We start from the raw sequence: 25,463 nt of genomic DNA on the forward strand, positions 1-25,463 counted from the left end.
ATTGTCGTAACGTTAAGCTTTGTCTGACATTTGTATTGTGGCAATTTCGAGACATCCCCATCAACCAGTTTGTTTGCCATTCTTTCTTTTCGATGTGGCGAGGGCGCTGGTCCCTGGTTTGAACACAGCCGATCACAGTCGTATATAGTCCAAAAGTTGCTGGTGAAGCTGCGCTACAACCTCGGCATGCTCCTCGTAATCAACCACATTGATATTCTCGCCGGGCCAGTCGAGATACAAGCCCATATCACCTGCAAGGCGAATGAATAAGTGAACAGATGCACGATATCTCTTGGCGCTTAACGTTCCAGTCGATTCTCACCGCGATGATCGTAGAGCTCCCGGCCCAATATATCCGTTCGACGCACAGACACAGTTTCGTTGTCAAAGCCAAACCAGCAGGTATAACGCCAGTCACGCACACGAATGGTGTATCTGTTCGAATACAAAGCATGCCGTGTCAGTCCAGTATCTCTTGATTCTCAAGAGGGTTCTTTTTCACATCATAGCAGCGTATGGTCTCACCCCATGATCTCCGTGCTGTTGCGTAAAAAGACGGAAGTAACGCTAAAGTTTGATATCTTCACCTCGCCAAGCACCCGAGTGAGAGGAAAAGGAAAGCCCTGTATTGCGACATTCAAAAACATGGATGCAAAGCCATGAAAAACTTGCAGACCCCCACCTTGCCGAATTGGGAGAAAGCTGCTGGTTTCAGGTTCATCTGTGATGGATCATCAAAAATAGTTGCCAAAGATGTGCCATTCAAGTCTTGCCCTTGCTCCTGTGGGGCCGGGAGTCCTGTCGATGATGCCCATCGGCGTCGGAACGGACAACCACATTGCCATCACGAGCCCAACTAAATGAAGGAACTTCAAAAGGCATGAAAAAACGCCAACTGCAAAAGTACGCCTTGCTTACCTGCTAACTCGGCCAGCGTAGGATAAATGTCCACCATTTCGGCCAGTACTCGGGTATTTTTGCCCGTGCTGTTGGTCTTGAAAGGGGCACGGATGATCAAGGGGATATGGGTTGCTAGCTCAAAGCTATTGGCGTGTTTGTGCGGCATAAGGTTCCACAGTTCCCAGATCCAGCGAGATAGATGGCGAGATCATTACTTGGTCATTTTGGCCCACGTGTCATGCTCGCCCAGTTGCCATCCTGCCAGTGAGTGTGGCGCGACAATAGTCATGGCCCCATAGTATGTTAGAATGCAAAGAATGAAGCAGCGGCTAAACCCGTGCATGCATAGACGTGGTCACAAGAGGACGGACCGTGGTCTCCAAAAACGACAACAATTGTGTCATTGGCCAGGCCGCTGTCATCGAGCGCTTGCAGCAGCTATAAAATCTTGTGAGAAACGGCTCGAAAAAATCTCCCCATTCCACGTCAGATTAAAAGACCGACCTTGCCGATATTGTAGTCTTGATAGCTCACAGCGGCATAGTAGGCTCGGCGGTACCACTTGCTAATGGTCTCGTTGCAAGTACCATTGAACCCATAGGAAAGCCCGTGTACATCGGCAGCCGGATGCCATGCAGGCTGAAGCATTCAGGTTGATCGTTAGCCACAAGTACCAGCGTGACACAAAAGAGAAATGTGAGTCGTTGCCAATGTACTCAGGAGAAGCAACCACCGCGACGAAAACACGACAAACAACTCAAGCGCACCAGTGGCATGTCAACAGGTGCCCAGGGGTCCAAAGCGGCTGGTACTTCCTCCCAGGGCGGGATCATGTCGAAAAATGCCTTGGGAACAATCCAAGGCACCTGCAATAGCATGTGAAAGAAAGAGGGTCACGCCATCAAGAAAATGCAACAGACTGTGCCACTGTTGCCTCGACCGTTGCGACTATGACAGTGGCTATGACACCTAACGACAGGTCTTGATGTCTCACATGGGGCTTGTGAAGGCCGCAACCAATGAAGAATGGTCGATTGCCACTCTCATTCTTGGCAATTTGAAGATGCGCCAGACAATTGCTCATAATTTGCTACCAAGACGACAGTGAGCTGCATCCGTCTAGCGCAGGTTGAAAGGCATCACCTCCGCGATAGTTGAAGTTTATCACCTCTGCTCTTGCTGGAGAGCTAAGCACATACAGCGTACCTGGTCTTCAAGGATAACGTCATCCTTATCCACGTCAGCGACACAATAGGTGAGATCGTTGGAAGGAAATTGCTCAAGGCAGGTGTGATTCAAGTTGGCTGGCTCATTGGGATAATAGGGATATTCAGGCGTCCAGGAGTAAGGAAAATCATTTTGAGGAGGTACATTGGGATGATAGAGTTTGCCGCCACCGAGAGCCAGGTAGCCGTTCTGCTTGAAATACTCGGGCAATGAAAACCAAGAAGCACCCACGTCGTGCTGGCGAAAATGATTAATAAAATTCCAAACCTAATGGCGTGACGGTGTTGATTTATTGACATGCACGTACGCGCGGGTGTTGGCTCGTGTTATCTCGGTCCAAGCTGTTTGAGCTCGACAAATGCAAACGTTGAACAGGTACCTTGGTTGTGTCAGGGCGCCGGCCACTCATGAAGCTGTTGCGACTTGGCGCACAATACGCATATTGAACATAGGCGTTGTCAAAGCGAAGTCCTTGTGTCGCCAAGCGATCCATGTTAGGGGTATGGACCAAGGAAAAATTGTAGGTTCCAATGCTAGGACGCATGTCATCCACCTAAAGGGAATGGTCAAATTTTGAGCCCAGCGTTGCTGCGCATGCTAGAAAACATAGGGTGGAAAGCTTGAGGGATCATTCGAGCCATACCGGAATAAAGAGAATGTTCTTGGCGCCTGTTGGGGCGACCTTAATCGGTGGTCGTGGGGGCAGTGATGGTGATGGAATGTTGAGGCCTTTGACATATCCTACGGTACAGTCAGTCCGCTGCTTGCAAGGCATGAGTCGGTTCATAACTTGGCGCTCAACTTTGGCCAGGTCGTGGGCGTGCACGCCTGAGATTGTGTTTTAGTGCGTAGTCTGTGTATCTGTATGTCAGTGTATCTGTCTTTGAGGGTCGAATCATACGTTGGGGTTGGTCACGTTCACCCAGCCACGCTTGAGATAGCAAGTAGAGCTTTGGTCGCTCGCGTCGGGAATGAGTTCAAAGGCCTCGCAGCCGGCATTGAGCATGCAATGCTCGCAACAATCACCAAAGTTGGTGCGATTGTAGACCTGAACCCAACTACCGTCGATGCAAAGGCCCTACACCAGCACGAGAATGCAAATGGCACGACACACATAATTCCAAGGCCGGCAGTTGCTCATACCAGGGGTCAAGAAGACAACATTCGCTTTAACGTATGAATCTCACCGTAACGGGCTGAGCACTACACGAATCAACCATGGCTGACACTGGTACGATTGTGGCACAGCCTAGCAGGGCCATCAACCCCACTGCCGTCAGTGCCAGCCTGTGCTGGCTTCCTTTAGAACCACCATGGCGAGTGCCAAGCAAGAGCATGATTGCCAGTACATGAATGGAACCTTGCTGCCCTATGATGAGCAGCACTTCAGCACGACCTCGCCTGCCTCGCCCCCCTCGCCACCAAAAAAAAAAAAACATCAACATGTCAACAAGCTCACAACAAGCATGTAACAAAGCATCGATTGTAAGACAAATATTGTAAGACAAATGTTGAACATCGAGAATACGTGTGTATTAGTGTGCGATGCCAGGAGCAGTTTCAGACAAGCAGACGACGACGTGGCGACGACGCTGATGAGGAGCGGGTGGTTCCTTTGATGGTATCGAGGGTTGGCTAGCTTCTTGGCGGCAGGGAACAAGTGGCTGGAAGGCACGAAAGGGTTTTGGCGAGGAATCACGACTACCCGCCACCATGGCCAAGTTCAACGTGAGCAACGTGGTGGTGGCCAACGCGAACGACATCGCGGACGCGCTTGACCAACTGCCACAAACACGCAAGATGTTATGCATCGACTCCAGACTCCTCAATCCCCTGCAGCGCATTTGCGGTGGCAAGATGCTACAGGCAAGTTCTTTTGCATCGGCTGTGTGTCTTTCCAATGTGCCACAAGCCGATGGCCGGTTCGGAGTGCGTCAAACTGAGCGTCTGGGTGTGGTCCACAACTGGTAGGAGCACGGCGTGCGCATCCCTTACTACAGCCTCGACGACAATCCACCCCCCTTCAAGGAAGATCACAGGTGCGCAAAGTCGGGTCTGTCCTTCCCTCGGCGTCCTCAGTCCCCCCAGCTCTGCTTTTTTTTTTCCTCTGCGCACCAAGCTTGCGATCTTGCATACCTTGCTTGTGAGACCACCATCGATCCATGGATCCCCCAGCCGCCCTCAGCCTCTTTTGCGCTGCCCGCCCCATAGCCTTGTCTACATATGTCAGAACGACGCAGCAACCTTGCGGCGCATTGCCAAGCACATTCGGCATTTCAGCCACGAGCGAGGACTGGATGCGCCGCCGCGAATCTGGGCGCATGTCTGGCAGGTTCCCTGTGCTGATACTCTTTCCGATATGGTGTGGGAGTCGGAGGGTGTGTACGGCTTGGTGGAGAGTCGGAGCTGTGAGCTATCCCTTATGAGCATTGACAACGATGCCTGGAGCCTGGGGCTGGGGCGGTCATGCTATCAGACGCACCTTCAGGGTGATTGGTCCGTAGTGGGATACTTGCACCAGGCGCTGCTTCGGCTCCATTTTGTCTACGGGCCCCTCCCGCAGCTGGCAGCACTGGGCCCTCTCAGTGCCGCCATCCTCAAGCTTTACGAGTCCTCAGTCTCCTTGAGTGCCGTGCCTATGCACCGTCGCGCGCCTCCTGAAGGCTCCTTTGATCAAGTTGTGCTGCTGGACCGCACTTGCGATATGATCACCCCACTGTGTACTCAACTCTCCTACCCTGGGCTACTGGCGGAAACCTGTGGTGTCCATGCCGGCATCGTCTCAAGTCGTACATTAGATCCGGAAGGCCCCTTGAGCAAGGTTGGTGGGGCATTCAAGACTTGTGATCAAATCTGTGCCTCTGGGCGCGATGTGTGAAGTTCTAAGCTTGGTATAACGCCGTAGGTGACGCTGCATAGCCATGAGGACGAGTTCTACAAGGAGCTGCGTGATCGGAACTACGGCGCAGCAGCCCCGGCTTGCAAGAGCCACATTGCCCGCTACGCGCGTGACTCTGATACATCTCAACTAGACGCCAACAACCGTGAGTTTACCCCGATTTAGCTAGCTGGTGGAACATTTCATCCAACCAACTGAGAGGTGCTTCTCCTGAAATGTGCTTTCCCTCATATGGGCTAATGCTTACCCATGTGTCAGTGGAGGCCATGAAGAAGATAACCTCCGAGCTGCGTGGCATCAAGGTCAGTGCACAGAGGCGCCAGCTGCCTCTGAAAAGAACCATCGACGAGCGCGGCCGGCGTCATGAGCCACGCGTCTCATCAGCATCACGAGCAATAAGCAATGAGTCACCTCTCATGCCGAGCTCTTGATTGGACCCTGCAGGAACATGAACAATCATTGACGGCGCATCTCTCGCTCATGGGCCAAGTCAACAAGCTCAAGTCCACTGATGTCTTTTTACAGGCCATGGATGCGGAATGTGCCATTCTGGCTGGCCGCCTGTTTGAATGCACAACAGGAGCCATAGAAACGATTGAGGAGCTCATTTTCAGGCAATATGACAAGCGAGTGGTGTTACGCCTCCTGATGCTCTTGAGGCAAGTTCTCGTCTAATTTCTATTTGATTCTAAAAGCTGGCATTGTAGTCCCCAAACGCGCCCCGGTAATGTTTTTTTTTTTGTCGGTTTCACTGCCCCCTGACCTCGCATTCTGACCCAATGTCACCTCGTCACGGATCTAGGATTTGCTATGCCGACTTGGCCCCGCGTGAATGGGAGCGCCTCAAAGTGGCATTTTACCATGGCTATGGCTTTGACTACATTGCCATGTTTGAGTTTATGGAGGCTGCTGGGATCGAGCGGGTGTGTCTTTGATTCGAGGCGTGACCAACGCTTGGATACTCGCCCTTTTCTTGCGTGCTTTGAAAGCCTCATCCTCTGCATCTTTTTGTTTCTCTGCGTTTGGTGGTCATCACCGTTGATTGTGCTTCCTCTTCTCCGACACGAGCAGGCAGGGCGTTTTGGTGCACGCTGGCGTGACCTACGCGACAAGTGGCCAACTGTGCTGCCCGAAAATGAGGATGAGGAACAGCTGCTGTTTGGAGGTGCGCAACCCATGATTCCGCGGATCGTGAGCGATATCTTGGAGGAGAAGCTCACGGCCGAGCACGAGAAGATGCTGGCTGATGGCACCATCAATCTGATGCGATGGTCTCCCCCTTCGGATGGCCCACCTCCGCGTACCAAGCGCATTCTTGTCGTAATTGTTGGTGGCATCACATACCCAGAGCTGACTCTCCTGCGGCGGGTCGGCCAGAAATTGGGTCGCGAAATGATCATGCTCTCGGATCAGCTCCTCACAGGAAACCACCTCGTTGAGCCGTTGTTGACACATGCTTAACGCTTGACTGTGATGACTGAAAAAGGAGAAGAAAATTCAATGTCAGATAAAATTGTGATCCGTTATTTTGCATGTTCGCAGACAAACTCCCCTTCACAACACGCGACTCAGTGGGTCTGGCTCCTCAGGGTTCGGGATAACCATAAATTTGAACCGTTAACGCCTGATGCGCGCGACTTCTTGACCACATCTTGCGCATCTTGAAGGCTTCGGCTCTACTATAGTGTCTGTGTGCAAAAGCCCCGGGAGAATAGGAAGAATATTATTATTATTATCAAGTGCGACTGGTGGGCGAGCGTGAATGCGACAGTTCTCGACACGAAGGCTCTCGAGCCTCGTTGTGTGGATGGAAAAAGCACGTCAACCTGCCCACCAAGACCGTGCCAGGGCGTGATAGCATTCGAGCACAAGGGCCGCAGGGCCCCCTTGTGCCCAACGTCGGCCCTCCTCTCTTATGCCACAAGACGAGAATCGGCAAGGGGCTCCGGCCGCTGCAACCACGCCAGGTGGGCTATGCTTTGGCATGAGGCTGGTGCGGGGAGGACTCGATAGTGACGTTCCATCTTGCCTGAAGCATCATTTAAAGCGACAGGGAGCAGGATCAAGATCCAACATTCCACACCCTCCTTTGTCACGCACCCAGCTCACTGCGCCCTTGGAACTTGCATGATGTAGCGTCCGAGGCCCCCGACCTGGCAGAAGTAGGTGAGCTGATCAAGTCGCGATGGCGTGTCCAGACCAAGGTGGGCGCTGGCGGCTTTGGCCAAGTTTACCTTGTTGACGACGTTCTTGGGACTGGAACAGCCGCTGCCAAGGTGGAAAGCAACAAACTTCCCAAGGTCTGTGTAGCCCTGGCAGGCATGGCCTGCGTCGTCCAGCAAAGTGGCATCAGATTGCCTTTGGGTGTGGATCGATTAATTGTTGAATGGACGACAAGTCGTGTCAAGCCCTGACCCAACGCTAGAGCACTCATCGGCCTCGTGGCTTTGTCTAGGGCGTGTTAAAAATGGAGCTGGCCGTACTACGATTGGTGGGCGATCGGCCTCACTTTCCCACAGTGCTCGACTTTGGGCGTAATGAGCGCTTCAGCTACATGGTGCAGCCCTTGTTGGGTCGCAACCTGGCAGATCTACGCAAGTGCTCGCAGGGAGGCCGTCTTGAAAAACGTTCCGTCAGCTATTTTGCTTGCGAAGCGCTTCAGGCCCTCGAAGCTGTAAGTCGTGCGTGGAAGGCTCTTTGACACATGGCTTGTCCATCTGACAGGTCACCTACCTGCCTTGATTGTCTTAACCTTTACTGCCAATCCTCACGGCGCGGTCTGTCGACCTGCTCTTTCCATCTTTTTCTCTATTTCTTCTCCTCTCTGTGCACATCCTGCACACACATACACACACATTCTTGCGAAATGGAACGATGGACAAACGAACATTATCTACTAGCTGCACGATCGCGGGATTTTGCATCGCGATATCAAACCGTCCAACTTTGTAGTGGGCGGTTCACCCGAGACATATCGAAAGATATACCTGATTGACTTTGGGCTCGCGCGGTTCTACAAGGACAACAACGGAGCAGTGCGGCCCCCTCGGCCGGTTGCGGCCTTTCGCGGCACTGGTCGTTACGCCAGCTTGGCTTCACATAATAATCAAGAGCTGGTAAGCCCATACCTGCTCTCCCAGTGCGAGTTGGCACCATTGTTCTTGGCTCAGGCATCATAACCCAAGCATCACTGCAAAGAAGAGTGTAAATTTGACCTTTGTTCCACACCACGGTGTCTTCCCTTAGGCTCCACGAGATGACTTAATTTCATTGCTCTACTCGTTGATCGAGCTCATCCTGGGCGCCTTGCCCTGGCGTCATCTTCGTGACCGTGACGAGATTCGCAAGCTCAAGGAGCAGTATAGCTTGGATGCGCTCACCCAGGGTCTACCTACGCCCTACGTCCACTTGGTGACCCAAGTAGCCAACCTGGGTTTTGCAGACCGGCCCGACTATAGCGCTATGATTCGAGTTTTCAGCATGGATGCCACGGACTCGAAGAGGCGCTATCCACCTCGGCGTGTGGCTTGGCGGCCTGACGAAGCCCTTGCTGCTCAGCACGGCCAACCGGTCGTGGGCGAGCGCGTGGTAGCCCATGCCCATGTTCGGTCTGCATTATCATCCGGGCTGGCTGGTCTGCAGCTCAAGCAAGCTGCTGCCCAAGCTGCTTCACCTGCCCCTGCTGCGCCGGCTGTTGCCCCTGTGAAACCCAGTGGGCCTAAGATGACACTTGCCGTGAAACAGAAGGATTGCAATGCTGACCCCCCGCTTCTGCCGATTACAGAGCAACGGCCCACCCACAAGGGTCTGTTGCACGATCGAGTGCGCCAATTAGTCCAAGATGAGGGCGAAGCTGCCGTAGCATCCGGTGCTGGCGCCGATCATGGTGATGATGCAGCCAGACGTCGGGTCGAGGGTGGTACGCACGGCAAGGCGCGCGACCTTAAAGCAACCGCGAACACCAAAACCGGTCTACTTGATAATCCAGCACTGGCCACTGCGCGACGGGGCTCTAATGCCAGCGCAGGGCGATCGGGCCAACATGCCTTTGCCCCATCATCAGCACTGCACGCCGTTCAGGCAACCCAAGGCGTGTCCAAGGCAACTTCGATGCCTGGCTCGGAGCATGACAGTGGAGCTGACGTGCCTGATCCTGCGCCTGGCAGCACATTTGTGCAGCAGGTCTTGAAAGAACCTGCACCCGTTGAAGTTTTGGAGGAGTCTGATAGCCACTCGAACCTTTCAGTCGATTCGCCAACGCCGCGGCATGTCCAGCGGCTGCGGCGTGCAGGTACTCTGGAAGTCGAAGCTTCGCTTCCACGATCGGCTACGCCCCCGCGGCGTCGCAGCCACTTCCCTCAACCCCCACCCCCGCAGGAGCGACCGCGCCGGCCATCGGGCGCTGCTGTTCGACTCAGGTACGTTGCATTGTACACTGAGGCGTTGTTGAAGGCCATCAGAAGGCCCAAGTGCTTGGCTTCGTTCAACAAATACATGCGATAACGACTCACTTTCCCGTGCCTATGGGCTCTTGGTGTTATAGACATCGGCGCTGAGTGATCACATGAGCTTGCTGCTGTCTGAAAGGGATAGCAGCAGGAAGAAGCTGAGCTTTCATTCAAATCTAGTATCCGTAACCCCCTTTCTTGTTGCGCTTCTTTCCACCAAACGGTCTGCTATCAATGCTCCATCCATCCAATCCCAAATGTTTTGAGCTGTACAAAGCACGAATACTTGACAATTGCAAACGATTGTCAAGAGGCAAAGGTCATAATACATGTGCATGTACAACAGTTAGGAGCTTATCATGAAAGCAGCCTGCAAAACGAGAAGCCCGCACACGCACACACATCACCCGATCTGCCCTGACTCATCCTGTACACGTTGTATCCTCCTTGTCCAAAAATTTGAATCAATCACACAGCTTGGTACTTGAAAGCGTGTTAAACTGTAACAAATCAAACATGTGTGTTGAAACGGCTGTTTTCTTTGTGTGTGTCTCTTGTCTTTCTGTCCTCTCTCTCTCTCCCTCTATCTCTCTCTCTCTATCTCTCTCTTTCAATTTCGGTTGTGATTTTTGTCGTTGAACCGTCAAAATGGCACCGCCACAGGGTCGCGGAGCCAGTGCTGCGGCCGACAAGGCCAGCTCAGGCGGAATTGTTGATGGCTACCTCATCATTTACAATGCGGTTCTTGCTGCTGGGTACGTGTATCTTGTTCGTCAAAAGCAAAGATTCACCGACGTGTTCTGAGCCATGGAGCGGCAATGTGCCCCGTCAGCTGGACGACTTGCTCTGTCGCTCTCTTGCTCGCTCGACATGGCCATCCTCGGCATCGCTATCCTGCATTCTCCCTCTGTTTCTTCTTTTCCTCCCCGCTTTTCTGCGCACGTTTCCCGCTTCTTCCTCCACCTTGTTCGCCTCCACTGTTGGTCACGCTCTCTCAATCGGCATGCTCCGCCCTCTCTTCCCCTATTATTAGCTGGTCCATGATCTTGTATGATCTGCTCCGCCCGTTTCATCTCTGCAATGGGGTGGCTGGTGAGCGTGAGCTTGACCTCGCGCCAGCCTGGCTCCCCGCCCAAGCCCATGGCATCGTTTGCACCAATAGCACAAGTGGCATGCCCCTCTTCCACGCCCTGCAGGTCTGCCCTGTTTGCGAGCCCCTTGACTACTCTTGGTCGTATTGAGTGTCCAGTACCCAGACACAGAAAGAGCCAAACTCACTGTCTGGCACCTCTTGTAAAACCCCACGCGCAGATCTTCCAAACCGCTGCCATCCTCGAGGTCGTACACGCGGCCCTCGGCTTTGTCAAGGCCAAGGTCTCAACCACTTTTATGCAGGTCCGACCTCTTGCTCGCTCGGTCCCTCCCTCCTGCCCTTTCCTCCCTTGACCCGCAATTCCAGTTGTCAGAGGCCCTCGGCTCACGCGGCTTGCCTCGTTGCTCTACCCTCCTCCTGCCCCAATCCGCTTGCTATAGGTCCTCTCGCGCGTAATGCTTGTCTGGGCGGCCTGCTGGATCAACCCCCGCATCATGAACTCCCTGGCCTTTTACACCATGACGTTTGCCTGGGCCGTCACTGAGGTTGGTGTCCTATCTTTTTTTTTTTTTTTTCCCCTCTCTTCACATTGACCAAGCGCTCCACATCACAGTCTCACCGACCGCTGCACGTCGTGCTAGGTGGTGCGCTACAACTGGTACTGGACCAAGCTCTTGCTTGGCGATGCCCCTGGTTTTCTGACCTGGTGCCGCTACTCCTTCTTTGTCGTCCTCTACCCGCTCGGCGTCGCGGTACGTCCCTCTAGCCCATCATCACAGCAACCCATCAGCACTCGCGTTCCACTCTTTCTGTCTATCTTTTTGTTTTCTCCCTCAATTTGAACCCCCTGTGTTGGCTCTCCGTACGATCCAGTCGGAAATTGCCTGCATTCTTCAAGCCATTGGCTACTATGATGCTCTGGCCGAGGAGCAGCGCGTACCGGATGACGACGAAACTGCCCAGTTCCTCGCTCGCGTCGCTCTCACCTTCAACTACACCATCATGGCCTTCCTGTCTCTCTATCCCATCGGTCAGCACTGCCGTTCTTTCTTTCTTGCTTTTGATGATTCCTTTGCCTTGACCTTTGTAAACCTCGCCGTGATATCTCAACGCTCGCTTCGTCGTCCAACGCCACCCCGCCCCTCGCTGCAGTTTTTCCGGGTCTCTACATGCACGTGTGGGCCCAGCGTCGCAAGGTCTTTGGCAAGCGCCGCCCTGCTCGCCCCGAGCCCACCGAGGGCATCCAGTGGCCTGCCGACGCTACTGGCACTCGCAGGTAACCATGGTTTTCTGCATAACTTGCATGCCCATGCATGTTCGCTGTTCCCTCAACCCCAAACTCACCCTGCCCCTCTATAGTACAAGCTCGACGGGTCAAGCCGTGCTTGCACGCAGCGTCATGGACGTGGATCCTCAGGCAGCGGTGGCCGTCATGAAGGAGCGCAACTGGCGCTTTGGCTACGGCAAGCATTTCATCGAGAACGTGCGCATCTCGCTGCGCACTCCCGAGACTGCTCTCAAGGTTGCCCAAACGGGTCTCGACTACATGCACAACCAGTTTGAGTTTGTTCGTGACGGCAAGGTCATGTCCTTGGCCACTGCCATGAGCACCATCACGGCCAGGTGCGTCTTGCCAAATCCGCCTGACTTCCCTCTCTGGCCTCATACGCTCGCGTCCGCCTCATGTTCCCCTTTCCACGTGGCTTGCCCCTGATCCAAAATTTGCACACGCAAATTCTGATTGGCTTCCCACAGCTTCCCGGGCACCATGACCATCAAGGGCTCGGGCAAACGCGACCCCGTGTACAAGGTGCCCTACCGTCGCAAACCTTACCCGGAGCAGTCTCCCCTTGAAGATCTCACCGGTTTGTCAAGCGTCATGACTAGGCATCCCCTGCTCAGTTGTAGTCGGTGCTTTGTTGTGCCTGCTGCTTCTCTCGTCCCAACTCATCCCGTATCACTCGTGTAGGCGAAGCGTTGAAGAAGCAACTTGATCAATGGGTCAAGAATGGCACCATCGAACCCAGGTCTGGCTTGAAGCTGTGTTTGACACCCCTACCTTTCTCTATCGTGCGTTGCCTAACACCTTCCTTAATTTTGACCTTTTGTGGTTCAGCGCCCGTGATGCCATTGCTGCCGTGGCAGACCACGACGAATGGGTGGATCTCAGCGACAAGTACTTTGTCCTTCTTGGTGCCGGCTCTGGTTCGTCCTGTACACCCATATCAGACAAGGTGTCTGGCGCACGCACCACCGCTGACCTCGCGCTTTGTGGTCCCTCGCCTCGCTGGCTGCATGCTGCCCTTAGCCATGGGCCCCTATCTTGTCCTCATGGCTCTCGGGGCCAACGTCATTGCCCTCGACCTCGACCGCCCGCAAATCTGGGAGCGTCTGATCAAGGTGGCTCGCGAGAGTGCCGGTACCTTGATCTTCCCGACCAAGGTACGACTCGGCTCTGGCTGTCAAGGCTGAACGCGTGGCTCGCCCACAGAAACGATGCTGCCACACTCAACCACGCTGCGTGTGCCGCATGCTGTAGAAACCCGTGGCTGAGCTGACTACGGACGAGCTGATCTATGCCAACGCTGGCGCCAACCTGTTCACCGACACGCCCGAAATTTGCAACTGGGTGTCTGACCTCATGCCCAAGGAAGAATTTATTGTTGGCGGGTAGGCTGCCCCTCGTCCCATGGCGCTCCTTTTTGGTCTTCTTCGTTTTCTTTTGCTTGGTTTCGAGGTGGTGTTTTGCTGTGTACGTGCAGCAAGTGATTTACTTTGTTGTGCGCTTCAATAGATATGCCTATTTGGACGGCGAGAAGCATGTGCGCGTCTCGCTTGCCATGGATGCCATCAAGGCCGGTGTGATCCGTCGCCGCAAGACGGTGACAACTCTGGCCTACCTCTGCTCGCCCACCGACGTCTTTGTGGTGCGTGGATGACGCAGGCTGCGCATCATGGTCTGGTGTATTTGCTTTTGATTGATAGTTCTTCTCACGTCATAAATTTTGCTGCACTGGGTGCAGGTCAGCACGGATGCTCGTGATGCGGCCGCGGCCAACTACAAGAACCCTGGCTCGGTCAAGACATTTGTCTCTGTCCTTCGCACTGTCATGAAGAAGGCTTGCACCAAGAACGTCTTGCCCCTGGTTCAGGATGCTTCCGGAACTCGCACCTATGCCATCAACGACGGTATTGTTGTGCAGCAAGGTGAGTTTGAGGCCCGGTAACCGGTCAGGTTCAAGTGTGGGCTATGATGAATGAATTTGTGGCATTTTTATGTGCTTTCTCTTTCCGTCAAAGCGTGGTTCCGTGTCTCGACCCCCGCTCTGCTGCCGCGTCTTTGTTTCTCTCTATTCATCTTCTGGCTCGTTTTGCCCCGAGTATAGGTCCCAACTATGCTTTGGCCAAGCGCCTGCAGCACTGGCGTGCCATGGTCGCTCGGTAAGAACCTTTTGCTTTGCAGCAGGCGTGGGAATTGTACAATTGCACTGGGTTCATGACAGTATTTTGGGGGCTCTGATAGCGCGGGGGGCTCTCGTGTGTCATCCAACATTGCCCCCTCCACGGCGACGCTGTCGGTCGTGCACAACAAGAGCTTTGCTGCAGCCTACGGAGGTTGGAAGCACTTCCCGGCCTTTGAGGTTGCTTGGCAGGTCAGAGCACCAACCCTCGGTCACACTGCTTGCGCACAAGCTTGTATCTCACATTTTCTTGGGGTGCGGTGCGTTTGGGGGCCCATAGGAAACCTCCAACGCGGTCATGGGGGCGCTGCTGATCCACGACGTCCGCAACGAGCAGAGCAAGGCCAATCCGTCCTTTGAGTTGTCGAACCAGCTTGAACAATTTCGTTATGGCTCCTTCCATGGTGGCGTGTGGCGCTCGGGTTACAAGGTGGGTGGGACAGGCACACGAACATGCCTCGCATGAGTGATGCATCACAGGTTCCGTGGCTCATTGGCATTGTTCCACTTGGCACTACAACAACAGGTCGGCTCGATTGGCGAGGCCTCGGCTCTGCTGTACTATCTTAGCATCTACCGCTCAACGGTATGTCTCATCCAAACAAGGGCCGTAGAAGGGAATCTGGCTAGTGGACACTGTTGTGCTCGATCAATGTGCACATTTAAATTTCATCCTCACTGTTGTTTTTGTTTTGTTTTTCTTTTATCATAAATATTGTCTAGCTCCTCGTGTTGCTGACTCTGGCTGCCATCGCTATTGCACCTTTCTTCGATGTCTTCAATGAGGTAAAGCTCACTCAGAATTTGGCAGCAAGGCCCTCATCATTTGTCAAGGTTGCATCCAGCGTGGCTCACTCTTTGCATCACATTGGTAGCCGCTGCAACAATTTCTCCTTGAGTATCGCCTGGACAAGCTCGTTGATGAACAGTTCTTGATCTTGCTGGGCACCCTTTTGTTCTTCCGCACCTTTGCGCAAATTGCTGGCAAACGATACAAGGCCGCGCCATACTTTTTCAAAGGTTTGTTCAAACATCCACTTGGTCGCTCATGCATCTCGTCGCTAGAAGTCTTCTCACAACGTCTTGCCCTGCCCGTGTCTTTGCCTGGCTGCCTTATGTTTATCCTGATCGTGTCAGTCATTTGGTTTACCGGAGTGGTTATCTGGCAATGGAGCATTCTGAGCCAGCAATCGTGGCTGCCTTGGTACTTTGGTGGGCCCTACGTGCACGATCCCACGCTGAAGCCGGATCCCGTCTGGGCTATTGACTATGATATTGCCGTGCTTTACAAGGTATTGGCCTCGCGCCTTGCAAAGATTTGCACTCTCAACGATGCCCTGGCGCGTATGCAACTGCAACGACTCGGACCTTTCCTGACGTCATTTTCACGTGCACTACCTTCATCACCCACTTTATTAGGCTGGCTTTGCCTTCCATTTGCACAACGCCATCGTGGATGCGGTCATTGGTGCCAAGGTGGCCTTTTACATTCACCACGTCATCACCGTTCTGCTGATTGCGTCTTCTTTCAGTCAAGGCTACCTGCGCTGTGGCTCGCTTGTTTTCTTTGTTCACGACATTCCCGACATCTTTGTCTCCTTGACCCGAGGTGCGTCCGTTAGAAATGGGCCTATGGGGTATCCACCTTGTTCGATCAATGTCCCCTTTGACGCGCGGTTGACTTGACTGTCCTGGTCATGGTTGATGTTCTTGTTTTTGGTTTTAGCCATGATTGCCATCAACAGCCCAGCCATGTCTGCGGTTGCCGGCTCCATGTTGTTGCTGTCATGGTTTGTCTGCCGTCTCGGATACATGGCTATGGTACGTTTGCAGCACCCATGGTCCTTGGTCTCGACTTTTTAAGATTTTCTCATGAGATGCCTCAACCTTTGTTTTCGCTCTTTTTCAACATGCGTGGGCCAACCTTCGGTGATTGTATCAGCTGGCAACCGAAGTGGCCTACACCTCGCGCTTCGACACCACGGAGATGACCTGCTTTCTCACTATGCACTGCGGCCTGATCGTTCTTCACGTCTACTGGTTTTTCTTGATCATCCGCATGTTCAGCAACTTTGGCAAATCAGGGGGCCGGGTCCGTATTTTGCAAACGGACAATGCTCCCATGGCTGCTCACGAAAGGCATTCAACTCACTCTCCTCTCATCCTTGCCGTGCCGTCTGCATGAATCCAACAGAAGGTTGAAGATCTTAGCGAAGTCAAGGGCCGTCTTTCTGCGTACGTGAGCCAGCTTGGCAAATTTTTGATGTTGATAAACCATACGCTCGATCCTCATGATTTGCTGTTGGTGCTTTTCCGGTGCATAATCGACAGCGATGAACAACGCCGCGCACGCAAGAACAAGAAGAATGAGTAGCCAATGCACTAAACTGCATATCCCTGCTATCATCAATCTCGCCATCATGGCCTTTTCCTCCTTCGCCATCCTCCCCTTGCCCACCGTGCGCACTACTGGCCCGAGAGCCGAGCCGTCCTCGAACGCCCCCCGTTCAGGCTCAGCTCCTGTGCTGGCCGCTCGCGTGGCAATCCCTTTTAAACGTTCAGAGACTCAACCGATTACACAATTGAGACCCACAACCCAACTGGGCCAAATGGTTTAATAAACATCGACCCGCCAGGTCGCTGTGAAAATGGCACGAGCCCACACCAATGCCGTGTTGTCGAAGCCTTGTTGCTTTGCCTTCTTGCTTTAACACCTCGTTCACGACAAGTTGTCGCTCTCAACTTGCTTTCCTTTCATTCAAACTTTTGGTCTTGAAATTTTAATTCCAACTTTCCCCAAATTTTTAATAAAAATTATAACGTTCACAAGCGATGAGGGCAGACCAGCAACGTCGTGCGTCCTGGACGCGCATCGCAGGTGCGGTGACAAACTGAGCCTGTGGCAACTTGGGTTGATATGCTGGGCCACAGATAGGTGCAGGAGGCTGGAAGACGTATCAGCATTCTCACCCACCCGCCCGTCTTCCACGTGGCCTTTGTGCTTCGAGCAGGCTGGGTCGGAACCACAGCACTGTGTCTGGCCATCGGCCTGTACACCTTTCTCAATGGGTTTTTGCTGGCGCGCCATGCCTTGGAGGCGACGAGCAGCTGCCATGATGCAGTGGCAGCCACTGCCATGCCCTCGGCCCATGTATCTAACCTGGGACAGTGCTGGTCACCCTTTCAACCGTGCGTCCTGGAGCGCCTCTGATGAAAGAACCTGATCTGCCAGCCCATGCCTCACACACTCACCATTGCGATGCTGCAGTTACAAGCGAGTGGTCATCCTAGTTGTAGATGCCCTACGACACGACTTTGTGGCACCTGATACAACTGCTGAGCCACCGACCTGGCACAACCAACTCCCGTACATGCAAAGGTTTGTTATCGACACCTGGAGGCTGGGAGGCCAGCGCGATTTTCGTCCGCCAGTGTCATGCAGTTGTGGCTCACGATGATCATGATCATGCTAATTTTGGGACAAATTGGACCAACAGCTTACTGGTGCAGAATGCCTCTCAAGCGCGCTTGTTTGAGTTTTGGGCTGATGCGCCCACCACGACGCTGCAGCGGCTCAAAGGGTTGACTACTGGTGGACTCCCGACGTTCTTGGATCTGGATAGGTATGAATTAGACAATAGTCTTACAAGGCACGGCTTCACCCGATGCCACCTTGTCCGTACCCGTGGCATGGACTCTTCATCAACGGTGCACCCTTCCCTTGCACAGCAATTTTGCCGGTACTGCCATCACCGAAGACAACCTCATCGACCAGCTGAAACGTCAAGGCAAGCGGCTAGCCTTTGTCGGAGATGACACCTGGGAGGTGAGCCACGATCCCGTTGGGTTCTGTTTTTACCCCTTCTTTGCGACTTTTACCATCTCCTTTTCTTTTTTTGTCTGCTCCTGCTCCTGCTCCTCTCTACCTTTTTACCAGAGCCACCTTGCTCTTGGAAGCGCACTTGCTACCCTGACGCGTGCTGGATGTCATGGCAGGGCCTTTTCCCTACTCAGTTCGATGAGATGCATCCCTTTCCCTCCTTCAATGTGCGAGACTTGGAGACGGTGGATCTGGGTGTGCGACGTCAAATGCCGAGTTTCCTTGCTGACCCCTCGTTGCAGGTCATTGTGGGTCACGAACTGGGCGTCGATCACTGTGGCCATCGGTGCGCCTCATCACCTCCCCACCCCAACCCCTCACTTGCCTTGACACGCTGGCAATGCGTACTAACTTGGGCTGGATGTGGTTCACAGTTTTGGCCCTAGCCACCCGGCCATGGTGCGCAAGCTGCGCGAGGTGGATGATCATGTAGCACGAGTGAGTGATTGACCTCTGTCATTGTCTTGGTGCTACGATGGTGTCTACGCCGTCAGCAGCAACGTCTCAACGCTTGACTACTATTCACTCTTCCTAGATCATCCAGTCACTGACTCCATCAGACTTGCTGCTCATCCTGGGCGACCATGGCATGACAGCCTCGGGTGACCATGGTGGCGACAGCACTGCGTATGTTCAAGTTTGAGTTTGTTTTCATGTCGCAACTTTGGGGTGGGCGTACAGGCAGCTTCATTCATTCCCTGCCCCACGTTGCAAACTTATTTCCTTGGCTCTTACTCCTCAACTGTTCCATTTTATTGACATTTTCAGAGAGCTCGGCGCGGCTCTGTTTGCGTACGCTCCTGGTGGCCTGAGCTCGCCACCCTCGACACTAGCACGGAGGCGTGTGGATCAGCTTGATTTACCCGCAACTGTGGCCTTAGCGCTGGGTGTCCCCATCCCTTTCAACTCGCTGGGACGATTCATTTGGGATGTGCTGCCGCACAACGCCACACAAGCTCAGCTTGTTGAAACGGCCGGCATCAATGCTGCTCAGGTCTGTCAATGATGGCCTTATACTACGGGCAATGGCCTTGGCTCCAAATCACAGACAAAGGTGATATCAAGCTGCGAAGGGGAGTCGAGGATTCATCGTTCTGCACGATCCTAGGTGGAGCGCTTTTTAACTAGCTATGCGGCTGTATCTCCTGACTTTGCTGGTAAGCGCTGGCACGAAGGCATGTGACATCCATCTCGTGTTCCCGCCTTCACGCACAAGTCTTTGTTGTAGCCAATCGTCGGTCAGCTCTGCGCCAAGCCTACGCGCGCGTCCTCGACGCTTTGCAGGAAGCTCGACAAGAAAACTACTCGGTGTGTCAGCGTGTACACAGTTCTTTCACATCGCCTTCTAGTACACCTTGGTGCGCTCTCATCACACCCACTGCCTCGCTCCCCTTCTTTGCTTAACTGCCTCCTGCTTTGCTGGCAACCCATGCGACAACAGGAAGCAACTGCCACAAAGGCTGTTGGTGCAGCCTCTGAATTTATTCACGATGTTCAACTCGTCGCACGACAATCGTGGGCCACCTTTGATATTGGTTGGCTTTGACGTAGCCCAGCGTTGACGGCTTTTGAACTGCGTCTCTAGTCCTGAATCTGACAACAATTTCGCTATGCCTGTTCAGTACCAATGTGTGCAGGTGTCGTCTTGCTGATGGCCATGGTTGCCTACCTGATCCTGGCTGTGGAACAAAATCAACTTCGTCACCAATGGCTTCAGATTCTTTCTGCACTTCTGGTGGGTGGCGCTGTGACGCGTGGCATGCTTGATGCGCTCACGCTGTTTTGACTTTGGACTTCTTTGTTGCCATTGTCTTGTTACCCCTAGCTGGGTGCAGGTGTTGGTGTGGCATTATTAAGCCTAGAACACTTGCTACCTGTGCCCATTCATACTGTGACCAAGGCTGCGCCTGCAGCCATACTGGTAGCCTGCAGTGCGCTGGGCGCCACACTGGTCCTTCTAGTACTGGTTGCCCGTGCTTTGCTCCCACTCAGTTTTAAACTTGCCGGCCTGTCTTGGTCAACGGGCGCTCTCCTTGCAGCTTGGGTACGTACCGGGACTTTGAATTCAAGGCATATGCCGCGCCAAAGCAGTCAGACAAACTGTCAATCTTGGCGGGATTCATTGTTCAGTCGACTTGAGCCTTGCGTGCCCTCACCCTGTATGTTGCATTGGTAGATTGTGCGTGTAGCCACGCCCTTCTCCAACAGTTTGGTGGTGTACGAAGACTTGCAGGTTGCCTTTTTGGCAGCCTCGCTGGTGATGCTACAAGCAACGCGGTCCTTGCCTTGTACGTGTGGCTTCCATTGCTACGTTAACCATACCACTCTGGAACGCGACCAAGCTTCACTCAACTGCACGTCACACTCTGAACTAAACTATTATCGTGCTCTCATTTTTGGCCGGCAGACACAACAAGCCTTAAGCACCGCCTGGGCTTGGTTGGGGCTTTGGTTATAACGCTGGCTGCACTGCGTCTTGGGCAAGTGTTCCGGTACGATTTTCGGCGCCGATGCGTGATTGACTGATAGCACAAAGCCATGCAGCTTTTGCCGCCCTGGATGTTCATGTCCTGATGTGTTCGTAGCCACTGTCGCGAAGAACAAGATGCATGTTTCCACTCTTTTGATGAACACTTCAGTGGCACGGAAACAGCCACATCTTTGGCCTCGGCCTTCCTCCTTGCTGTCAACCTGGCGCATTACTGGTGGTGCGTAAGATGATCAAGCTTTTTTAAGAAACCTTGCGCCACGCTGGCGAGTATGACTGAATTCCAATATTTGCTACATGGTGTGGCAGGGCATCTCGGCACTCGGCGCTCTTTGGGTTGGGGTGGTGGCGCTTGCGTGTCCTGCTGTGGCCACTGCTCTTGGCCATCTCCATGGAGTGGGCTTATGAGCAAGTGATGGGAGGTTTGACCGCAAATGGCAACAGCAACGCTTCTCAAGATCAAAACACTGCCCGGCGGGTAAGGCGGGTCTCAGACCGGATGCAGGGGTGCTTGTTGCGGGAGAGTATGCGACGGCGGAGGCGGGCCGCACCTGCCTCTGCGCCCAATCGTTTGCCGTGGCAGGCCAGTAGTTTGCTCAAGTTGCTGGTTTTTACCTTAGGCCACTCACATCCTCTGGCTTTCGAGACGCTTGGGCATCGATCTCCTACAACCAGCTGCTCGATTGTTCTGGCCGCGTCTTGCCATGGCTATTAATGGTGTTTGCTGTAAGCGCCAGACAGTGTCTCCCAACTCGATGGTTGCAATGCTGTTAATTAGCAGCCGCAGTTGGCGATGCTGATCGCATTGTACCTCCGCTCCTTTTGCTAGTTATCGGCCTGCTCTGGCGCCCGGCTTCTGTTCGGCTCGACTTTGATGATCAGGGTAAGAAGAGAGTATTGGCAACTTATCCCCATCTCGGGATATGGTTGTTGGCGACCAGAAACCGTGATGTGGCTTCTACTTTTGGTTTTGATTTTTGTTTTCAAAACTGTTGTTCGTTTTGTTTCATTCAGGCGTCTTCACATTGCAGGATCACAACCCACCATCTTTGCACATGGCCTGACTGTGGTTCACTCTGCAAGCTTTTTGCTGCTGGGTGCAACTGTTCTCACCCATCTCTTTTTAACGACACCTGCCTGGTGAGCCTCGTCCACTTGTCTTGATACCCCAAGTCAACCAAGTGGGAATTCATCATATTATTTTGCCGCCGTGCTGACCTAGGTTGGCTGTGCCCGTGGCTCTGATGGTCCTGACGTTCTGTGGATACCTCATGCTTTTGAGCCTACAGCGTCTTATCAGGCAAGGCTACCAGAAAGCGAATTCGTTATTGACCTGGGTTTTGCAACTGCGCGCCTCTGGGCATGGAAGGCACTCATGTTAGCTTTGATCTTCTTGCCCTTGATCATTCTTTTTCACAATCTCAAAAGAACTGAAAGCCTAGCTGACAACCCGGAGATGGCGGATGCAGCCCCGCCTGGCACGGTAGGGCAACTGCGTTGTGCCCCAAAGCAACCAACTGCTGCCTTCGATTCCTTCGCGCCCTCGTTTACTCTGCTTCTTCTTCTTCTTTTGCATTTCTGCCATCATTATCAATTATTTGCACAGGATCAGCTCGAACTGTCGTGGCTACAGTGCTTGACGTGGCTTCTTTTCGGGCATTGCTTCTTTTTTTGGACACACCACCAAGCAACCATATCCTCCATCAAATGGGGGCCGGGGCTGATTGGACTTGAGGTGCGTATGCGCAGAGGGAAGCAGCTGCTTGCTGGCACTCTGTCCTGGTAGCACTCGGTCCCCTGGATGTCAAAGGGAATGAGCCTGACCTGAGTGCTTTATCGCAGGAGATGAACTTTGCCGTGTCAGGCATTCATGTCTTTTGGAGTACTTTTGGCACTTTTGTTGTGGCGGGGGCGACGCTGCCTTTGCAAATTTACTGGCCGCTCACCTTTGCTGTACGAAATTTGCCTTTTGCCATTTTTTTTTTTTTTTTTTTTTTTTGCGAGTGTCAGCAGATGTGTGGCTCATTTGCTTTGATCGCCTGGGTGATTGAACCTGTATCAGACCCATGATGGCCAGACGGAAGCAGGAGAGGATGATCCGGGTAACCATGGCGATCTGTGGGCTGAGCACTACCATCCCAATGCACATCGCACGTCAGTTGTGGTTTTTGAATCGTGTTCATGTGTCGTACCACCGGCTGGCAATACCTGATGGACTGGTTTGATCTTGGGCTGTAACCCTGTCACAAGCAGAGGCCTACTGCGGAGTATGGTCAAGCTACTCGCGCTGCAAGGAGCACAACTGACAGCCACCGCCCTAGCAGCGCTTGTCTTGCGCCGCCATTTGATGGTCTGGAAGATTTTCGCACCCCGGTACGACTTGGCGGTTTTGTGGCCATTTGTGATCGCCGCTGTACATATGTAGAAGGTTCACCGAATCCCATCTCACACATCCCCCAGGCTATTATTTGAGGGGGCGAGCTTCTTGGCGGTGCTGCTCGGGGTGAGCCTCGCCGTGCTCCTGGCAAGGCGCTTGACTGTTCATGTGCGCCTCATCTCGCAGCGCATGCTGGCCTTTCGTAAGCGCCAACAATAATTTGCGCACCTGCTCTCAAAGCGACACAAACACGGTCCGACTCGAATCCAACCCCTTCCATTCCAGCCAAAACATGTTCTGCGAAAGCCTTTGTAGATGTGCTTAGAAGTTTAATACCAAGTCGACTTGATGAGACAGGGCTCATGAGACACACACGACCCATGTTAATTTTTTTTTCTAGTGTTTTTTTTTTTCTTTTTTTTTTCTTTTTTTTCGAGCTTTGGTGAGTTCGCTTCGAAAGCCTTATGAGAGAAGTAGACATGTGAATCAAAATGGTCACGGAGAGGTCGAAGCTCGAACATACAAATTGGAGTGTGTTTTCATTATGACAGACACTGAGGGACGAATTTGACGCTACTAGCCGTATTGAGACTGCTGTTATTGATAGAGAAAAAAAATAAAGGGCTCAAACCCCCGCGCCCTCCCCCCATGATGTTTTTGCCTTGTTGCCAACGTCATCCTCCACAGCAGGGCGCCTTGGAGACTAGGGTAGTGGTCAAGGGACCAGGTTGTGTGTGCGTGTATGTGTGGTACGTCTCAAAAATTCGATTGGGCATGAGACACAGGGCGACCATCGGTCAGCCCGCTCCAATGGACTCGATCCAACCACGACGAGCGACACTCTGCCTTCAGTCATAAGCGGTTTACAGAAGGACCAGACCAATGCTACTCTCGGCCTTCAGACGATAATTGTAGAGGTAATAGTTGAGCTTGCCATCGCCGGGGCCAAACTGCAATGCTTCGAAAACGGAGCCGTTATCCATGAGTTGCAGGGCGTTGTAGACATCAAAGCCACGTTCCTTGGCCAAGATCAGCGCGGAACGCATGAGCTCAGTCAGATCATGCTTGGTGGCGACGTTGTAGTAAGAGTAAGCCGCCTGTTGAAGATGTCATCAGTGAGATGACAAGGGACATATGGTGTTCAAACGAGCGCCAAGGAATAGAGAAAGAAGCGATAAAGGCAGTTTTGCTTCTATACTATAGGGCTCACCTTGAGATGGTTATGCTCAGGGTGCTTCATCACGGTGGAGGGGAGGTTGTAAAAGCTTAAGAAGTCTGTCACATTGCCCTCATCATCCTGTCACCGGGCAGTTCAAGACAAGGTGGTTTGATCAAACGATGAGGCGGATTTAAAGGCCGTCCATATTTAAGATTCGCATGGTCCACGACGGCGGGCGCAAAAGACAGTCCAAGGCGTACCTCAACAACGAAAGAATACACGACGTCTTCGCGGGTCAGCAGCCAGTGTTGCACCTCCTCGACCGAGAAGACGGGCGCGAGATCAAACCTGACTCGTGGCACAGCGAGATGAGCAAGTGGTTGCAGGGCAGTACATACCGGCACTAGGCAAGCAGCGGCAGGGCACGAGCGCACCTGGCAAGGTAGTCATTCAGCATGACCTTGACTTGCTCAGTGTGTTTCATCTCCATGGGTTTGAGGCCAGAAACCGTTGGCTCCGAAGGCAAAGTATACTTTTTGATGTGGTCCTTGCGCTTTTCACGGGCCTTGAGGCCGCTGAATCGAATATCCAAAAGCTTGCCCGGGTTGAGGCTGCGGTGAAAGTATTGGCAAGAATTGACAGGGCGAGGAATCACAGCACCCGCAGTGTAGCAGGCCTGGGTTGGGTGCGATGGGAGGAGGAGGAGGAGGAGGAGGAGGAGGGCAAGTGCATCAAATGTTCAGGCCACATGAGTCTTGACCAGAATGCACGAGCCTGGTTGGGCCGGGGTCAAGAGCAGCTTTGGGCTAAGCCAGGCGCCGAGCTGACCTGGAAGATGCCCTCGCGATTTACGCGGCGAGTGATTTCGCTAATGAGGGAGGGGGCCACGCGTTTGGAGCGCAACTTCTTATGAGCGCATAAGAAGTTGATCTCGACCATGCGCTGGGTACTACATAGATAGCGCGGAATCAAAAGGCAAGGCGAACGAAAGCGGGCAGGTGAGGCATGGGTGAGCCAAAGAAGAGTAAGTGTCACACTATGGGCATTGGGTGCACCACACGCCTCGAGACCAGACAAGTGCACCATCGTACTGTTCTTTGCAACGGATGTCGGCTGGAATGGCTGAGATGAAAGCCAACAAGCGGTTGGACTTTTCGCTGCGAATGCCAAGATGCCACACCGGCTTCCAGCCGGGGGGCATCAAAGCCCTACATTAAGATATGTACGAGATGGGCCAAGGCCGTGAGCCGGACACGATAAAGCGTACGAGTCCTAAATTTGCTTGTGCTCGTTGCAAATTGTTGCCGAGGCGTGAACGCACCACTTGAGAAAGTCTTTGCTGTAGTCGAAGCGGAACATGTTGTCATCGTCTTCGACATAGTTCTCGTTGAGCAGGACGTAGAGCTCGTCCAACTGAGCGGCATCGGTGAGATCGAGTTGGCTCCAAACAAAGCCTAGACCGAGAGAAGTTGGTGGGTGGGGAAAAAGCGGGGGGGGGGGGGGGGGGGGGGGCCAAAAAAAATTGGGCAAA

General features: G+C 53.2%; 4 protein-coding genes across 4 annotated transcripts in view; 2 read left to right on the plus strand and 2 right to left on the minus strand.

Annotated features, from left to right (window-relative positions):
- Positions 1–132: 132 nt before the first annotated feature.
- Positions 133–3,389, minus strand: MONBRDRAFT_27026 (uncharacterized protein; the record flags this gene model as incomplete). Its single annotated transcript, XM_001747504.1, has 13 exons — positions 133–251; positions 323–435; positions 526–623; positions 683–798; positions 919–994; positions 1,405–1,539; positions 1,668–1,766; positions 1,895–1,990; positions 2,107–2,394; positions 2,435–2,680; positions 2,771–2,887; positions 3,029–3,205; positions 3,315–3,389. 13 exons carry the CDS (start codon positions 3,387–3,389, stop codon positions 133–135), a joined length of 1,755 nt encoding a protein of 584 aa, XP_001747556.1.
- A 451-nt stretch (positions 3,390–3,840) lies between these two features.
- On the plus strand, positions 3,841–6,487 carry MONBRDRAFT_37824 (uncharacterized protein; the record flags this gene model as incomplete). The annotated part of the gene is made up of 5 exons (XM_001747418.1): positions 3,841–4,094; positions 4,339–4,948; positions 5,033–5,171; positions 5,285–5,328; positions 6,095–6,487. The coding sequence occupies 5 exons, from the start codon at positions 3,841–3,843 to the stop codon at positions 6,485–6,487; spliced, it is 1,440 nt and encodes a 479-aa protein (XP_001747470.1).
- Positions 6,488–7,211: 724 nt separating this feature from the next.
- Positions 7,212–20,434, plus strand: MONBRDRAFT_37825 (uncharacterized protein; the record flags this gene model as incomplete). Its single annotated transcript, XM_001747419.1, has 33 exons — positions 7,212–7,230; positions 7,546–7,700; positions 7,996–8,142; positions 8,273–9,317; positions 9,404–9,444; positions 11,008–11,112; positions 11,209–11,319; positions 11,441–11,597; positions 11,720–11,843; positions 11,927–12,190; positions 12,323–12,432; positions 12,684–13,009; positions 13,107–13,237; positions 13,305–13,494; positions 13,591–13,774; positions 13,954–14,008; positions 14,091–14,220; positions 14,309–14,458; positions 14,555–14,614; positions 14,752–14,814; positions 14,904–15,048; positions 15,166–15,320; positions 15,448–15,637; positions 15,755–15,849; positions 15,971–16,120; positions 17,326–17,651; positions 17,758–17,854; positions 18,025–18,194; positions 18,283–18,346; positions 18,444–18,535; positions 18,677–18,902; positions 20,085–20,196; positions 20,316–20,434. The coding sequence occupies 33 exons, from the start codon at positions 7,212–7,214 to the stop codon at positions 20,432–20,434; spliced, it is 5,508 nt and encodes a 1,835-aa protein (XP_001747471.1).
- A 3,090-nt stretch (positions 20,435–23,524) lies between these two features.
- The window catches only part of MONBRDRAFT_33195 (uncharacterized protein), a 2,937-nt gene continuing 998 nt past the window's right edge, over positions 23,525–25,463 (minus strand). Inside the window, exons 6-12 of the mRNA XM_001747505.1 lie at positions 25,254–25,387; positions 25,024–25,140; positions 24,761–24,881; positions 24,367–24,608; positions 24,193–24,280; positions 23,984–24,070; positions 23,525–23,870 (exon numbers count right to left, since the gene is read on the minus strand). Coding sequence (XP_001747557.1) covers positions 23,637–23,870; positions 23,984–24,070; positions 24,193–24,280; positions 24,367–24,608; positions 24,761–24,881; positions 25,024–25,140; positions 25,254–25,387 — 1,023 coding nt within the window. The 3' untranslated portion in view covers positions 23,525–23,636. The remainder of the gene's footprint in view (positions 23,871–23,983; positions 24,071–24,192; positions 24,281–24,366; positions 24,609–24,760; positions 24,882–25,023; positions 25,141–25,253; positions 25,388–25,463) is intronic.

Source organism: Monosiga brevicollis, genomic scaffold (genome assembly GCF_000002865.3).
Source record: "Monosiga brevicollis MX1 MONBRscaffold_17 genomic scaffold, whole genome shotgun sequence".
Classification (NCBI taxonomy): domain Eukaryota; class Choanoflagellata; order Craspedida; family Salpingoecidae; genus Monosiga; species Monosiga brevicollis.